Source organism: Ursus americanus, chromosome 9, assembly GCF_024610735.1.
Source record: "Ursus americanus isolate L20-20 chromosome 9, mUrsAme1.1.p, whole genome shotgun sequence".
Lineage (NCBI taxonomy): Eukaryota > Metazoa > Chordata > Mammalia > Carnivora > Ursidae > Ursus > Ursus americanus.
Genome location: NC_142135.1, coordinates 17881220 through 17899599, shown reverse-complemented (window position 1 = coordinate 17899599; position 18380 = coordinate 17881220). Strand labels below are relative to the sequence as shown.

General features: G+C 44.9%; 1 protein-coding gene across 1 annotated transcript in view; it reads right to left on the bottom strand.

Moving 5' to 3' along the window:
• HAS2 (hyaluronan synthase 2) overlaps positions 1-17524 on the bottom strand; it is a 30208-nt gene extending 12684 nt beyond the window's left edge. Inside the window, exons 1-2 of the mRNA XM_045805721.2 lie at positions 17181-17524; positions 4227-4853 (exon numbers count right to left, since the gene is read on the bottom strand). Coding sequence (XP_045661677.1) covers positions 4227-4853 — 627 coding nt within the window. The 5' untranslated portion in view covers positions 17181-17524. The remainder of the gene's footprint in view (positions 1-4226; positions 4854-17180) is intronic.
• Positions 17525-18380: the final 856 nt, after the last annotated feature.

The window sequence follows — 18380 nt, the reverse complement described above, 5'->3', positions numbered from 1 at the left end:
AGTCTTCTCTGACCTCGGCTGGGAACACGCACGTCAGGTGACTCAAATTTTATGCCGTTCTGCACGTCTGCAAATGATCACAAAAGCACTGCAAGTCCTGATTTGGGGGTTACAAATACATTTTAGTGAGTAGGGTAATTTACAAATACAGGCTCCATGAATAATGAAGGTCATGTCTACAATTACGAATAATTTAGTCTTACTTTTCTCCTGCTAAAGGAAATGTGGATACCTAGGATACGGTCAGAGTAAATTAATAATAAAATTGTCTCCTATAATCTTCCCTGGTAGAACATGTTTAGGCTTATTATGTATTTTCTACCTGGAAAATCGCTAATACCACACATCAGGGGATAATGATAGTTACTCGGGTCACACAGTTACCAGTGGCCACTTATGTTGTAATATTCATGCTCAGTAATAGGTCGTAAGAATAAAGAAATTATATAATCTAGGTATCAAAGTACACCTAAAAAGTCCTCTGACATTGGTGAGAAGTAACAAACAAACAAACAAACAAAAAGTAAATACACTATAATCTGAAAACTGTTTGCAAAATAAGGGAACATTAGAAAGGTATATGCTGTCAGTATCGAAATTTGAGAATCCACGGGTCATGTATTTGCTGCAGAGGATTTTAATTTTGCTCATTGTGCTTTTCCATGTTTTTAAACACACCGCCACGTGTTACTCTAGTAAATAAAAAAGCTAATAGAAGTACTATTTTGCGAAGGTAAAGACTTTGCCCTACTTTACTTAAGCCATTCGAGACAGATCAGAATCTGTCCCTTTTTGAAAAAAAAAGTTCTCTCCAGAAACCACTTTGATTCAAAATTCGGAAAATCTTCCCCATTCTCCTCTTTATTTCTCATTTCCTTCTTTTCTCACTTCATTACTTACGTTTTCCTGTATTCTTTCTCTCTGAAAGCAGCCACCAGCATCCTAGGCGAATTTGCTACCACACTGGCTTTCTCCTAGACTAAAGCTTCTCTCCGTACCCTAGGTCCGCGGTAGTTACTGGAATGGCTTTAGGTGGGGAAAACTAGACAGGAGAGCTGAGCGAGGTGGAGGGACAGGCAGTAGAGCCTTGCTCTGGTGGAGACCAGAGGGAGCCGACCCACAGAGAGCCCAGGCGTCTATGCAGAAAGGTTAGCCTTGAGATAGGAAGTGAACTGGGTACCTTTGCAACCATAAACAAGGAAGAGAAAAGAAGATCCTGACGGCGTTCAGAAGCAGTACTTTTGATTTTCTCTGGTAGGAAGCAGGGCCATGTGTTAGTACTTAGGGAGGAGCTGGGTAGGCGCTGGGAGAGTGCCGAAGTCAGGAAATAAAAGGTCATGAGAGCAATAGGTAAGACGTCTACTCAAGAGCAAGGGGAAAGAGAGCTAACCAGTGCCCACGACCCAGCAGCAACTGGAGGAAACCAATCATCTTGGCCATGTCTGCATAGCTCAGCGGCGTCTTCAGCCAGGTTAGCAAGCATGCGAGCAGATAGTCCGATGTCTGCCCCAGCCCTGTTTTCTCTCGTGTATGAGCACCTAAACTTCACTGCCTCCTTTCTGTAGCCAACCTGCTCTTCACATTCAGTGACATGTAATGCTCAGCAGCCAACATCCTTTAACCCCCTCTCCTTTGTCTTTCTGTGGCTTCTGCTTTGCAACACTTGGACCCTCGGTCACTCAGAATGGATGGTGGGAATGTACTGGTTTGAACCTTGTGACATTTCCACTTTTATAGGGCACACATAGTTAAATATTGGGGGATGTGATGAGGGATGGCAGCATGGAGCCACCTGGTTTCAGAATGCCAGAAGGTTCCCTACCCTTGTTTGAGTGCTTAGAATGGGTTGAGAATTCCAGCAGGATTCAGGACCCAGGGAACAGCTGCTGCTCAGGTCAGTCTCTCTGGAGGCCTCAGCCTGATGGAAGGAAAGTTCTCGAGCCTGATTAGGGCTCTAGCAAGGAGCCTATTCTAACATTTCATAGCTTGTATTATCCTGGTCAGGCACAATGTCAAGTTGTCAAGGATACAAACAAAATTCAAAACAAGAATGAATAAGTCAAGCAGAGAAAGACAAATATCATATGATTTCTCTCATCTATGGAACATAAGAAATAGGATGATCGGTAGGGGAAGAAAGGGATAAAGAAAGGGGGGTAATCAGAAGGGGGAATGAAACATGAGAGACTATGGACTATGAGAAACAAACTGAGGGCCTCAGAGGGGAGGGGGGTGGGGGAACGGGATAGGCTGGTGATGGGTAGTAAGGAGGGCACATATTGCATGGTGCACTGGGTGTTATACGCAACTAATGAGTCATCGAACTTTATATCAGAAACCGGGGATGTACTGTATGGTGACTAACATAATATAATAAAAAAATCATTAAAAAAAAAAACAAGAATGATGGGAAAAGGGGATTTGGGAGGAAGAGGCTTAAAAAAAAGGAAAAGAAAAAAGAAAACCCTCATAATGACATCTTGATTAGAAATGACAAACATAGCAATTGTTTTAACTAGAATTAAAGGCAAAATATCAAAACATGCTTCCTCATTTTAGGCCCAGAGCTTCATTCTTTCAAACCTCTCTAAGTTCCCCAGCCATCCCATCACTTCCTTTAAAAGGATCATTTTAGGGGCGCCTGGGTGGCTCAGTCAGTTAAGTGTCTGCTTTCAGCTCAGGTCTTCATCCCGGGGTCCCGGGATTGAGCCCTACGTCAGGCTCCCTGCTAGGTGGAAAGCCTGCTTCTCCCTCTCCCTCTGCCTGCTGCTCCCCCTGCTTGTGCTCTCTCTCTGTCAAATAAATACATAAAATCTTAATATATATATATATATTAATTAAAATAAATCAATAAAAGGATCATTTCATCCTCTATCTGGGCCTGAAGTTGCATTATGAAAATATATAAAAATATCCTGAGTTAACTAAAAAGTACCTCAACTGTGACCTTTCTAGAAATTAGGAGACTAGGAGAAACTTGGGAGTGAAACTCTATTAACTCCCTAGAAGATACTAATATGCAGATTGGTATCAACTGAAAAAAAAATGCCCTGAAACTCTTCAGCTATTAACCAAAATTAACCCCATGGTAATCTCAAATTCCTTGTGAGATTGGTTTATTCTATGCAGAAACTGAGGCTCGTGAGGTGGTCCTGCTCGAGGTCATCCAGCTAGCAATGCCTGGATTACCGCCTCCACCAACTGATTCTGAAGCCAGTGCCAATTCCCATCCCATGGCACAGCGCCTGTCATCCCACTGGCCACGATTTTGTGGCAATCAAGGCCCCTAAAGTAGATGACAGGTCTTCTGCAAAGTAGAATTCACCTATTAGAGGACTGGAAAGGTGTCCCAATGGATTTTCTTAAATCAGAGACATATCTCCCTTTTCTGTATCATCATGGCCAAAATCTAATTAAAGTATCTGCAAGAAATTGCAACTAGCAAACTCACAGGGACCCTACTAACATTCTAAAGAAAGCTTCAGTGAGAACTAAGAGGGGAGAAACCCAAGGGCGAGCAGTCAGGGAATTAATGACAGACAGAGCCTGTCTCATTTTCATGAGAGCAAACACCATCACAAATGCTTTCAAAGGTCAAGTGCAGTGAGTGAGGTAATGCTGTTTGGGGAGTGAAATAAACATTACTTCGGTTTTGCTCTGGGAAGGGTTTTTGTGTGTGTTTGTTTTTCTCCCTTTTTTGTTTTCCTTTTCTTCCTGTCTCTCAGTTTTGAATTCCTTACCCTTTTAAATCAAAATTGCTCTCACCACCCCCATTTTGCCCAGTGTCTGTGAAAAACGTTTTATAGCCATCTCTTAAGCCTGCAGATTTTCTCAAGACCCTTCTGCTCGGCAGACACTACTTTCTTACAAGGCTGGAGATTTTAAGACTGTGGAAAATGACGTTGGATTTGACTTGGCAGAACCAAGGGGGCAGAGGAGGTAAGGGAGGGAGTGAGAAGGAAGGAAGGTCTCCTGTTCAAAATAATCTGGATTTCCAACCAATAACACTGCATAAGTTAAGCATTTTCGTAGATAGTCTTAACAGTTACACGAGATTTTTTCCCTCTCTTTCAAAATGTGCTTTCAACAGTCACGCTGTTTCCAAATGAACTGAAAGGAGTACTGTGTTCAGACGGACAAGGATGGGCTATAGCATATGCCTGGAGAGATACAAAAGCTGCTTTATTTCAATGTATGTTTGCCCTGGCAGGAATTCGGAAACCTACCTGTACATAATCCACACTTCGTCCCAGCGCTCTGAAGGCCGTGTACATGACTTCTCTTTTTCCACCCCATTTTTGCATGATGCAAATACTTTTGTTGGACAAGACCAACTGGGTGACATGTTGCGAGCTTTCTTTATGTGACTCCTCCGTCTCACCAGGACCTTTCTCGTGGAAGTTGTTCTTCCAGATATAAGTGGCTGATTTGTCCCTGCCCATGACCTCACTAAAGATGTCCATCATGTAAAGGTCATCTTCCGAGTTCCCATCTATGACCATGACGACTTTAATCCCAGGGTAGGTAAGCCTCTTCACAGATTGCAAACACTTTCGCAAGTAGTCTGGGTCTTCTTGATACGCAGCGATGCAAAGAGCGACAGTTTTGTTCAACTTAATGGGTGTTTCTAGGGACTTCTTCATTTTCCGGTGCTCCAAAAAAGCAAACAGGCTTTGGATGATGAGGTGTGATGCTAAAAAGGCGCCATACAGGCCAAAGGAGAAATAGTAATTATCTGTTTGGATAAACTGGTAGCCAACAATATAAGCAGCTGTGATTCCAAGGAGGAGAGACACTCCAAAAAGCGTGGTTCCAATTATTCTCAGGATACATAGAAACCTCTCACAATGCATCTGTAACACAATCAAATGATACTCTTGGTTACACTCTTGTTTCATACTTGTTACAAACATGGTATCATGGGGAGTACTGGACTAGAAGCACTCGGGAGCTCCAACCTCACTTTCTCACTTGACCAGCTGTGTGGGTTTCTACACCTCAGTTTGCTCATCCGCAAAATAGGGATAAGGATGCCCCTCTGGTACATACACCCCGGAGGACTGTTTCAAGACTCAAATGAGATGATGGTGGCAAGGTGCTACTGAAACCGTAATGTGTTCAACAAATACATGGAAGTATTATTTTTGGTATGTTAGGTCATTTATCTAGGGATGCACTCTCTGTAGGCGGTCATGGCTGGGTGTTAAACCTAATCGTCCTAGTGAGCAAGGCATTCTTTCTTCCTACGCCGCGTTGCCCCCTAACCCCCAATACCGACCAGCGAAAAACGCATAGGAGATTTTGCTCCATTTCATCTCCTTTCCGAAGCAAATCCCTCAGCTCACCTCCTTTCCACGCAGCCCGCTGACGTCGGAGATCAGGATACCTGGATTCTAGCACTAACTCTTCCAACAACTAGCTGTGTGACCTTGGGAGAGTCACTTTCCCTCTCTGAGCCTCAGGTTTTTTAATCCATTAAATGAGGGAGTTTAGACTCCAAATCTCTGTTGACATTACAAGTTCTTTATGCCTGGGGATCCTGCATACACATCTCTCAAGCCCCTTTAATTCTGATTTGCATTCCTTTGTTCGGAAATCTGTTTCTTCCATCCACCAGCATGAACACCAGATGGTTAGATCCTGGGGATCAGAAACCTTACTGTAACACAGTAAGCACACAATAAATGTTTAGAGAAATAATTCATAAATTAAGGAAGAAATAGCATCCCGCTGAATTTCAACATCCTCTCAAAGCTGTAACACACTGGACCTGAAACACGTTTCAGCTTTTAATAGCAGCCAGTTGTGTACTTCTCCCTAGGGTGTGTGTGTCTCCTAAATAAGGTTTTGAACAACCAGAGCACAGGAGGACAATTTTTTTTTTTTTTTTTTTTTGCATTTCCTAATGTATCTCCAAAGCTGAACGTTAAAGAGTTACCTGGTAGACTTTTGTTATTTTGTTTTTCTTTTGGGTTCCTGGACCCAATTCCAGTGTGTGGTGAGAAGGAGGTTCCCACACATCGAACAAACTAGTCTCCAGACAACAGTGAGTGTCCCACAATTTAACTCAATTCTGACACCATCAGACTCCATGCGTTAAGGGGTTAGTCCTACAAGATCGCCCCCCATCTCCCCAACTTCAGACACCAGTCCCAAGCCCAGGTTCTGATCCATTGGTTATAAATCAGAGGTTCCCAAGACCCACCCACCCTGTGTTTGATTAGTTTGCTAGAGTGGCTCACAGAACTCAGGAAACCTGTTTACTCACTAGATTCCTGGTTTATTATAAAAAGACATAACTCGGGAGCAGCCAGATGAAAGGTCTGGGGAAGGGGCACGGAGTTTCCACACTTCTCCAAGAGCACCACTCCCCCCAAATCTCAGTGTGTTCACCAACCCAGAAGCCCTCTCAATTCTCTCCTTCTGAGTTTTTATGGAGGCTTCATTACACAGGCATATTGAATTAAATCATTGGCCATTGGCAACTGAACTCAATCTCCAGCCCCTCTAGACTCCCCAGAGGTCTGGGGTTAGGACTGGATGCTCCAATCCTCTATCAAATGGTTGGCTTTGCTGGTAAGCAGCCCCCACCCTTACTTAGACTGTCTAAAAGTCACGCCATTGACATAACAAAAGATACCCCTCACTTCAAAACACCAAGGGTTTTAGAAGCTCTGTGCCAGGAACAAGATGAAGACCAAATATGTATTTCTTATTATAAACCACAATAACAGTTTTTCCCCCAAAGTTTATTTTCTTCCTCTTCTGATAACGAACTATAATGAAGGACGTCATTGGTATAAATACTGCGTCCCCATCTTCAATCATTCACACTGTCTTTGGGGTTTTTGTCACATCTATATATAATTAATTTTTAACCTTTTTCTTTAATTCAACCAGCTTTTGAAAGCTAAGTAAATCTATTTTAAGTGGAAACTTAAGGTAAGCAATTATCTCTGCAAAGTCTCTGGCTGGATAGTCTATTTCTGTTTTCCGACTCCACATTGACTTAAAATCGAATGTCCGCACAGCACCTGGTATGATGTTGGTTGCTACCAGTTGTGCGGCCAACACATCACTCGGGTCCAAGAGGCACTGCTCACATCCCAGTAACTGTGGTTACGCACCAATGGGGTCCTGAGTGGATGTGCATTATGCTTTGGGGAGATGGTGACGCTCACGCATTGTGTTTCCTCTCGAAACACAAGCCTGCTTGGGGTGGCCGGCCCTGGAGTTCCAGCTTCTGGAGACCTGAGATGGGCCACTTTATCAATAGGGACTTGAGGGCGGGTCTCCTGCAATCTCTCTTTTCCTCCCACAGGCTTGATGCACAAACTGACAAGGTCCCCCGGGATTGCACAGTCCGAAGATAGAGGGATCTTGGTTTTTGAACTGCCACGTGGAAGGGAGCCAGCCACCAATCAGGAAGACCTGCCTTGGATGCTTAGTTGGCAAGAATTAATTGCTGAGTTTTTGTTTGTTTGCTTCCCCACTGTGAGTTCTGAGTCTACTTCACCCTAACTAAATACAACCTAGGTGATGCAAAATAGCCTGGAGACCAGGATTCTAGCTTATGGACATTATCTTCTCTTGCTGAGTGGAGATAATAGTATTGGTCAAGACCTCTTCACAGAGCTGCAGTAAGGAGCCAAATCAAAGTGGTTATGAAAGGGTTTTTAAAAACCAAGAGCACGAGGCAGTTTAAAGTATCAGCTAACAAGGAAGCTAAAACAACATACACCGATGTATTTCCCTTCCAGCACTTACGTAGGACATCTGAGGCTGATAAAGGTAATCCCAACACAATGGAAAGTTCAGGGTGCTGGGGTGCGGTGAAATGGTGAGCTTGCAGTGAGAAGCAAGAGAGCACAGCATCCCTTGTTAATTACGACAGCTGACAGGATGCTGAAAACTCCCAACGGGCACCTTAACCAATGCCTAAAGGTGCGGGGAGCGCCAGACTTGGAACTTATCGTTTCCAAGATGTGAGTCATTCTCACAAGAGTGAAAAATTTCAAGGGGACTAAAACACTCTGCCAGGGAGAAGCTGAAGTGTGTGTTTCGCTTGTGTTTCAAATCACCAGAGCCAGCAAAAGAACTGCCTGCCATTCTTTTCCATTATTCACATTTTCCTTGCTTTTATCAGCACACGTGGACAAAGAGAGCGTTCGCAGAGCATCTGCTGGCCGCAGCTGAAGTGGGAACACCCTCTTACATCAGGAGTCTACAGAATGTCCCTTTGAAGCCTGGGAAAAGTTGCTAGTAAACTGCAGCAACATGGCTAAAATTGAACCTTTTATATTTCTGCAATGTATCGTCTTGTTGCCGGTTATGACCCATGCGGCCTCTCAGTCCAGGCCAAAGGGCAAAAGGCACATTTCAGAGCCAGCTTTACTGAGGGAATACACTGATCTCCAGGAGGGACACACACTGTGTGTTGCTTTATAATTTCCCCCCGGGGGCGATTTCATAGATATGGGCACCATATGTGTGAGACTTTCTGAGACAATTCTCAATTCAGATACTCTGTTTCATAAGCAAACTCTCCTTGTCAGACATATGGCTTTATTGTTAAATTGGAAAATATGGTTAGTTCCATCCTGGATCATAAGAGTTTACTGCTACATGGAAAGAGGACTTAGAAATCCACCTCCATGAGGATTTAAAACATAAAACTTGGATTTTTTTGCCCAAATCAAACTTTAATTGATTTTTCAGCTGCGATTAGCCCTGATAACAGTTATTCACTAAGTACCCGTCCTCACAGTAAATGCTAAGCTAAGCCAAGTGTTAGAGTATCTTGATGTACCATAATGTAAGTTCCACAAAGTCAACAAATTTTTTTTTTTATATCTATTTTCACTCATGTGCCCCAAGGACATAAAACACTGCCTGGTTTATGGGTGGTATTTAGTAAATATTTGCTGAATGAAGGGATGTCATTTTATGCATCGACATTGTCATAGGCATCACGGTTGTATCAGCTAACGGTCACCATCCATTAGGTTCCAGCACCGGGGCCAGTTTTGTCTGTTTTGTTGAGTATTGCGATCCTATTTAATCTTAGTAACTTTAAATGGTAAATGTGTTCTTAATCTCATGTTACAAATAACATATACAAAGGACAAGGAAACCAAGACTCTTACGTACATGAGTAACCTGTCCACAGTCCCAAAACCAGGAGGAGGAGCCATATGGTGGCATAATGCCAGATGACAGTCTTCTCAGTAAATATTTGCTGACTAGATTTGAATCGTCATGACACAACAGGCAGCATCCTTGTCTCTGGCTAATGCAACATGTTGTGTAAGGAAATGTTAGAAACGAACCTCGAAAACTCTTTTCCTGCTATTATGGAAAATGGGGAATTGACACTCGGGTACAGATGCAAAATCAGCCGACACTCAGAGAAGATTCTGGGCTCAGATATTTTTCTATGTGGATGCAGCCAAAAGGGACATAGAATGACCTCATCGCAAGGAAAGCTGGTGGTTATGTCTATGCAACAGCCATGCTGTTAATGCCTGTAGCCAAAATCCTGCTTTACCGTGACAAAGGCACTCCTGCGTTCATTGTCTCACCTGCAGAGCAGAGAGAAGCCTTGCTGTTAGTTCACATACCCCCCAAGCTGGACTCCATAGGTCACTGGGTTTCAGAGCCTCTTTCCCCCTTGACCTCTTAGTAACCAGGAAGTAACGTGGGATGAGCTAGAATGACAGCTGCTCCCACAGCACTGGTGCGGTGGCCAGACCTGAGTTCCCATGGCTTCATGAACTGGTCCTTTGTGTTGGATCTGGGAGAAGTGAAGTGAACTCAAATTAGTTGTCAGCATCTGGGAAAGGCTACAGAGATTAGGGCCAAGTGCTATCTCTTCAGCGAGGTCTTAGCTTACCACTCCCTTCTAAAATGATTCCTCCCTCTCTCCACTCCCTGTCCCTCTCCCCAGATTCTGCTTGATTTTCTAACTAGCCCAATGTACACTCTATGGCTGCAGGGACTTGATGATCTCTACCAACTGTGTGTTCTTGTACCAAAAACAGGGTCCGGCACATTGTAGGCATGCTGACAAATGAGAAAGTCCTTTCGGACACAGGCGGTCAATGCAGACTAAAAACAGGTCCCTCTCCTATCTTTGCTGCAGGGCCAATGAATATATGTTGAACCCTTAAGGGTACCCCTCACCCAGCAGGGTTTTTTTTTTTTTTTTTCTTTATTTTTTAGTAATTTCTTGCCCAGCTATCTAAATGTAATGGTTTAGGGAGTACCAGACCAGCTGTAGAAGACCTTTAGATAATAAAGTTAGAAAAAGCAAATGGCCTCCTAAAAGCATTTCCAGAATTTGCAAGGTGCAGTTTGAAGAACCTTATGAATTCAGGGGTCAAGTGTGGGGCCTGGGGGATACTGAGATAATCTTTTATCAACTTGAAATCTGTACTCTTACACTATCTACTGTCCACTGACCCACATACTGTTTTGTGTTTGGGTCTAATGACTTGTGTGTGTCTATATACTTGTGTGTTGCGTGCACGCCTACACATCTCTGGAACCACACTGAACCAGGACAGATTCGTGGCTCTTCCTTTTAATGGTGTGGTCACACTGAACAAGTTACATAATACTTGACACCGTCAGTGTCTTCTTCTAAGATAAAATGGAAATAATCATATTGACTTCACAAAACAGATTTTTAAATTAAAAAAGAGAACTCATATAAGTACCTAAACAAAAATTATCAACAGTTAGAGCTCAGTGATGTTAGCTCTCTGCCACTTGCTGCCTTCCTTCCCTCTAACGCACTGTTAGTTAATAAGGGATAACCATGGCATAGTGAGCATCGCTGGACTGGGAATTAATGGATTCAAGCCCAAGCTCTGCCTCATATTAGTTGTCTGACTACCTGAGGGTTCCTGTGAATCAGCCATGTGTCCTTAGACAATCAATATCTCTGAACTTCAAATTTTAGGGATAGGGTTGAAACTTCATTAATTTTCATGCCGTAAACACCCATTGCTGGGGGTCTATAAGGATGAATGAATATGACAATGTGGGCATGCTCTTCTCCCGAAGGAGGAGTACAAAGAGTAAATTCCTTTTGCTATCTATCTACTCCCTGAGTCTTATTTCCTCATCTGCAAAATAGGAACGCAACCTTTTTGCAGGTTTACTGTAAGTAGGCAAGGAATATATATATATACTTATCCCAGCTTCAATGGGATACTAAAGGCTTTAATGTCCTAATGTAAAGACAGAGTAACTTAAGTGATAAAGTGCACTTGCCCTTTTCCTCATATTCTAAAATCACTGAAGACTAGACTGCTATCTTTTTAATTTGTAGCCAATATTTACACATACAAAGGCCAAAAGGAGATATGTAAAGAATATTTGTTTAGCGAATGCATTGCTCAAAATTACATCTCATGAACAGCACTGGTTCTAGAACACAGGTTTTCTCTACGCCAAACTTGTTGTATTGCAGGGGGTGGGGTGGGGGTGGCTAGGCCTCCAGTCATACGTAGAGTGATCAGAATTAAGAATATTAACTTAGGCAGGTGAAACTACCCAAGGAGCATGGAAACCTGCTTCTTTGTAATATAAGACACACTCTGCTTGTAGCCATTTGCCTGCTTAGTGTGGATTAGGAAGGCCTGGCGAGCAAAGGTAAGAAGTAGGGGTACCCAAATTTTGACATACAGCCACATTCCTGGGGGGGGGTCTGTAAAAACTACCCACGTGTGGCTCCTCCAACATTCTAAGTTCATTGGTACGGGGCACTAACAGGGCATCAGTAATTTTCAAATCTCCTTAAGTGATTCTAATTGCAGCAATTGCGTCTGCTACTGTCCTCAACCAGAATCGGAGGTAAAAGTACCCAAATGAAGCCTCTCAATAGTCTTCACATTACAGCACAGTACCCTCTGGGACATATTAGAGCACATGACCCTCATCTTGTCCCCTTCTGACCTCCTCTCCCTCTCTGGCTTTGAAGTTGGCCTTTGTCTCTCCAGCCCCACTGCATTGATCCTCGCAGAGACCCTGGAGCCCAGCTTGCAAGGTTAGGCAATAGGCCTTTCAAAGGCCTTGTCACCCCAGCTGTGTCTGGATCCAGCGCTGTGGGTTTCAGATTTCTCTTCATGTGAACCATCGGTATTGATCGATTACTCCAAGGATGCCACTTCTCCCAACAGCCCTGTTGGTGCCTGAATTTCACCATCATAAGCTTCATCCCAAGTTCAGCGTGGCAAAGGGGAAAGTTTGCAAAAAGATTTGGCCTGGAATCTTAGCTCTCTGTGCTCCTCCTCCATTGGTTCTAGGGCACTATCTTCATAGGTCAGAACCCCATGTAGCCGCAGGAAATGCCAAGTCTCCTCGTGAAATCTTTTCTGATCTCTCTCAGATGTGGGTTCTCCTCAATTTAAGCCCCCATAGAACTTGACTAGTCCAGTGGCAGCATAGCCATTCGGGGGCACTGTATTCAAGAATTATTGGATTAAAGTGCGTCCACACTCCTCTCTAAACACTGTGACTTGGATTGAGTGGCTTAATCGTTCTGAGACAAGGTTCCTTGAATTATAAAAGGAATTATAAAAGGAATATAACTTTCTTTATGGGGGGTTGGGCTTAGATATAATGTGTATAAAGAATCTAACTCAGTGCCTGATACATGTTAGACATGTGATAAACGGTAACTATTATTTTACTTTTCTATGGGCCCTATTACATGTTGCCTTACACTATGGTTATTTATAAAGACTTCTTTGCGTCTATTTTTTGTATGACAAATTCCATTAAAATGTGAACTGCCTATTACTTGCTTTTTAAAAATTTGCAGTAAACATTATGCATTTAAGAGGCATTCTTTTGTAACTGTTTTATTATTTAAGTTTAAAAAAATATTTCAGATGGGCGCCTGGGTGGCTCAGTCAGCTAAGTGTCTGTCTTCGGCTCAGGTCATGATCCCGGGGTCCTGGGATCCAGCCCGCATTTGGCTCCCTGCTCCATGGGGGGCCTGCTTCTCCCTCTCCTTCTGTTCCTCTCCCCAGCTCGTGCTCGTGCTCACTCTCTCTCTCATAAATAAATAAAATCGTTAAAAAAATATTTAAGAGTGTAACCTCATTATATTTATTTGGACTCCTGTATCAACATTTTCCTACATTGTGAGGGTCCCCTGGCAGGCCCAGTCAGTAAAGCATGCTACTCTTGATCTTGGGGGTCATGAGTTCAAGCCTCACCTTGGGCGTAACTTGGAAAGCTAGACTGTGAACAAGGCGATATATATACAATGTATGTATATACGATGACATTCAAAATACACTTGAATAGTTTAAGGTATACGGAGTGGGGTGATACTTACTCTACACAGATTGCCGCTAAGAGGAAAGGATTAAAACCAAGTAGGGGTGGAAATGATTTTTCTACAGGGAGCTGTCTGCCCCATTCAGCTGTCATACCAGCTGCCACTGGCTTGGTCCTTGCAACCTCTGTGAATTTGGATTAAAAAAAAAAAAAAAAACAGAACCCAGAAAGGGGACAGTGGAGTTTATACTCTGTTCTCCAATTACCTTAACTCATCACTTGCACATTACATAAAAGTCAGGAAGGTGATAATGTAACGAACCACTTGTTCTTAAATTGAAAAAAATGTAACTGTGTAAATAAGTCACGGGGTGAAAGGTACAGCATAGGGAATACAGTCAACGGTATTGTAATACTGTTGGATGATGGGGGGCGGGGAGCTACGCTGGTGGTGAGCATAGCGTGAAGTGTACAGACTTGTTCAATCACTATGTTATACACCTGAAACTAACGGAACACTGTGTGTGAACCACACTTCAATTAAAAAAATGTAACACTGTAATACAACTTTGCCAAAGGGGACCTACACATTATCCATAAGGGCTTTCCCACAGTTCCAATAATAGATAAAAAATGCATCCGTGAATGGTCTGTGCTTAAAATCTCAAGAAAAAAAACTGTTTTAGGGGCACCTGGGTGGCTCAGTCAGTTAAGCGTCTGCCTTTGGCTCAGGTCATGATCTCAGGGTCCTGGGACTGACTCTTGCAAGAGGGTCACTGCTCAGTGGGGAGTCAGTTTACCCCTCCCCCACTTCAGCTCATGCTCTCTCTCTCTCTCTCTCTCTCTCTCAAATAAATAAATAAATAAGATCTTTAAAAAAAAAACTATTTTAAAAGAAAGCTGGTATGGAAACCATGTATAAAAAAGTGTTTACAAAATTCAAAACTAGAAGGCTCATCTATAAACCTAACTAAAATGACTAGTTTCAATCTGACTTACTTTCTAGGAAGTTTCTTATTCATTCGTTGCTCAATTCCTGTGTTCCAGGATGGAAGAAACTTCATCTTTGCTTTGTGGAGAGTGACATTCAAATTTGAGGCTAATCGCCAATTTAAGACTTTAATTTATCGAAGCTGTATAATTTTCTCTGGTAAAGTAAAGATGTAGTTCTAGGTACAACACCGGCAACTCAGGTAATAGGTCTGCATGTTGTTTGTATCTACAGGACATTTTTCTATTCCCCCAACTCAGGAAATAAGTCAGAAACAGTGAATAGGAGTGTTGATATTCTAATTCCAGTGCTATCATTGAGAGACGTTGACCTAGGATTCTGAATACTTGTTCCAAAACTGCAAACTCACACATGACATAATATAAATACTAAAATAAGCACTTTAAAGAGTTAACCTTTTGGGGGCGCCTGGGTGGCACAGCGGTTGAGCGTCTGCCTTCGGCTCAGGGCGTGATCCCGGCGTTACGGGATCGAGCCCCACATCAGGCTCCTCCACTATGAGCCTGCTTCTTCCTCTCCCACTCCCCCTGCTTGTGTTCCCTCTCTCGCTGGCTGTCTCTCTCTGTCGAATAAATAAATAAAATCTTTAAAAAAAAAAAATAAAGAGTTAACCTTTTATTGGAAATGTAAAATAGCCAAGTAGTGAAAAGACGTTCAGTGAGCATGAGGGGCATTAAAAATGTAGTATGAATGAATGAATGAATTAATGTAAAGATAAAAATGCAGTACCTCAGTAGTTTGAGTAATCTTATTGAGTATCCAGAAAAACGCAGCGAAAATATAATGAATGAGTCAATTTCCACACATTGGAATGAAAAGAAAATGTTCAGAATTTAAGTATTCTTTTCAATCCTATTCTGTAAAATTTAAAACCGTATGTACAAACAGTTTGATGGGCATAAATATCTGTCCTAGCCAAATCTATATAAATACACATTTTAAACTTGCATCATTGAGCATTTGAATACGCGCTGACCTTTTATAAATTTAAAATTGCCTTTCTAAAAAATCATAACCCTGTTTAACGCTTCCAAAGGTGCATTTTCCTACTCCTTCACTGCAATGAAATATCTACAAGGAGAAAAGCTTGAAATCTACAATGGGCAGTGAAGTCTTTCCCCCTTTTCCGTCACCCTCACTTCCTCAGCAAAGCCCAACTACCAATACCCCTCACTTTACTCTTAACGCTGAGCTGCAAGTCTATATATACTCAGGCCTCCAGTTCGGGGGAAGCCCTTCGTGGCCAATCAGGGCTTCCCAATCTATTGCGTCACACCTCCCCCACGGTGTGACGTCAAAGGCAATCCCAGGCCAGCCACGTGGGTTGGAGTACAGCGTTTCTGGGCAGCTGCTCGGGAGACGCCCGGCTGCAACGGTCCCCAAGCGTGGGGAAGTGGCCAGGGAGGGGCCGCCAGGGCTCCTACACGCACCTTCGGGGCGCACGACTGTAGCCGCTCGCTTGCCCCGGAGGCGCGCAGGGTCGCTGAGTCCAACTACGGCGCGCGGGCGTTGGGGGGGAAGGAGGGAGAGGCGCTGGCACCTAAGCCGGTGTAATAGGACCCGGGTCTCGTAAACCCTCCTCCCCAGGCACCGCCTCTCGGCTCCCAGCCCCTCTTTCAGCCTTAATTATCCTTTCAGCGCCGTTTCCCCTCAGCTGAGTTTCCCTGGCCGGAGGGAAAAGGCTCTCTCGCCATCCCACCCTGCCCGCACACAGACCCTCCTTTCAGACCCGCCCTCCGGTTCACAGGGACCCATTTCGGAGCCCTGGCTCACGCTGGGCGGGAACCAGCGTGACGAATTCCGCCCAAGGTGTTGATTATCCATCCCAACCCTGCCTCTGGCTCGCCTCCCACTTCGCCCCAGCTCCCGCGGGCCCCCGGCTCCCACCTCCGGGCCGGGCGCTGGGGACGGCACCCCCAAGCCCCCCACCCGCCAGGCCCAACGCTGCAGCTGCGGAAAGAAGCGCCAGCGTGCTCGGTGCCACGTCGGAGTTGGCTCCCGGGTCGTTGCAGCTGCCTGCGCTGCAGCGCGCGGTCCCCACGCACGCCCTGCCCCCGGGCGGCGGCCAGCAGAGGGACGCGCGCCCTCCTCCCCCTTGGGTCCGCGAGTGCCACCGCCTGCGCCAGGGACCCCTGGCCCGCGTAAGGCTTCTGGAGCCGGGCTCAGCCCGGGCTGACCCAGCCTGACACTTTCTTGGGGTCCGGGGAGTGGAAAGGAAGGGAAGCCCGGGAAAGTGGGAGTGGCCGAGCGAGGCCGGTAGCAGCGAGGAGGTGGCGAAGGACCCTCCTTCTCGGGGGTCCTGGCTCTCCGGAGCTGGGAGCCCGGGTCGCTTTAACCCTTTGCTTTCCAAGTAAGAAGCGAGTTCCCCACTTAAAAGTAAAAGGCGCCGGGCTGTTCCAGGGTTTTCCTCCCCACGTAGAGTGTAGGGGGGGAAAGAAGGGAAGGGATGGGAAGGAAGGGGCAAGCGCGGGGGGGGGGGGGGTAGCGGCTGTGCGGAATGCATTTTCCTTGCACAGTGGAAATTCTTGTTTCCCAGCTTGGGAGCCCCTCTGCGGCTCCGGAAGATGAGGAGTGGAAAAGTACATCCTAGGACGTGCAGTCTTTCCCAGGCAGAGAGGTTACCTGTGTTCCCAGAAAGGCAGCGGATTTCTGGCGAGCGCCGCAGGGATGGGGAAAAGACAGGGATATATTGCCAAGCCTGACAGTTATCTGAAATACCCCCTGATTTTCAGTCTGTTGGAAATTGGCAGACCTCAAACTTTTCTGTCGAAAACCAGCTTTACAATTTTTTAACACTTAGTGGATAATTTCTTCCCTCTCCCTGGCCTATTCGGGGGGCCCTCCTAGTTCACCATATCGCGCCAGTGTAACGTACCTTGTTCAGCTCTTGGTCATAAAGTTGTCCTCAGCCTGTCTGTGTGGTCCCGGAGGGTCGGTGGCGGGCAGTTTCCAAAATTGAGGTAATAAGAGATCAGATGAATTTGAGACGACCGGCCAAAAAAAATAAAAAATTTAAAAACAACATTTAAAAAGGATGGGGGAGTCTTAAATGTTTGGTTCTCCCCCACTTTAAAAGGAAATTTCACTACTATTCTTTTTAATATCTCCGTTGCACTTCGGTCTAATTCTTAAAAGAAAAATTTGTGCTTTAAAAATAAATTAACTTTATTTTATTTTATTTTATTTTTTGCTCCAGTTCCCCCTCCCCTGATATCGGAAAGTCTCTTTTCTTTTTCGCATCAAGAAAAGCCCGGTGAAGACTCAGCAGAACCCAGGAAGCGCAGAATCGGGAGAAAGTCTTTGGCTGGGGCTGGTTCAAGTCCCTGGTTCAATGGGCTGCTGGAAGCCAGGACTGGGTAATTCTTTCCAGACGTCTTGACTTCTCCTTCCTCGCTGTTGTTGCCTTTCTGCCTCCTCCAACTTAAGGGGGTCTTAACAAGTGAGCTGGTGGGTGTTTTAATAGGGCGGAGGAGGGAGTGGGGGGTGAGGGGAGTGGAGAAGGGAGGTGCGGACTGGGGAACCCGGAGGGGAGGGAACTGGGAGCGCGGGCGGGCGGGCAGGCGGGCGGGAGGCGGGGAGGGGGAGAGGAAGAAAGAGAAATTGGCCATTCAAAGCCCTCTCTGAGCTAGAGGCCGGTTCTAAACTCCAATGAATTCAATTAACTTGATTGCTAACGTGTGCAGAGAAATGCACGCACATATGCTGGCCACCACCTGATTCCCTCCTTCCCTGCAGCAGTGGAGCGGGGAGGCCGCGCTTTGCAGACATCCCTGAACTCCAGACTGAGTTACAAGGATTCCCTCTTCGCGAAAAACTCCACACACTGTTTCACTAATTTGCTTTAAGGCCAAGTGGTGCCCTCAGGCTAAGTAACAGCCCCGGGGAGAGATAGCTGGGAGGTGTGTGTGTGTGTGTGTGTGTGTATGTGTGTGTGTGTGTACACGTGGAAATTCGAAAGCCGACTGCGACTCTAAATAAAATCAGCTACAGGTCTACCGCATGTTAACCCTTTTCCTCCCAGGAGCTCAAAAGTTTCTGAGCAGATGTCAAGTATCAGAGGCCCCCTTACACAGAC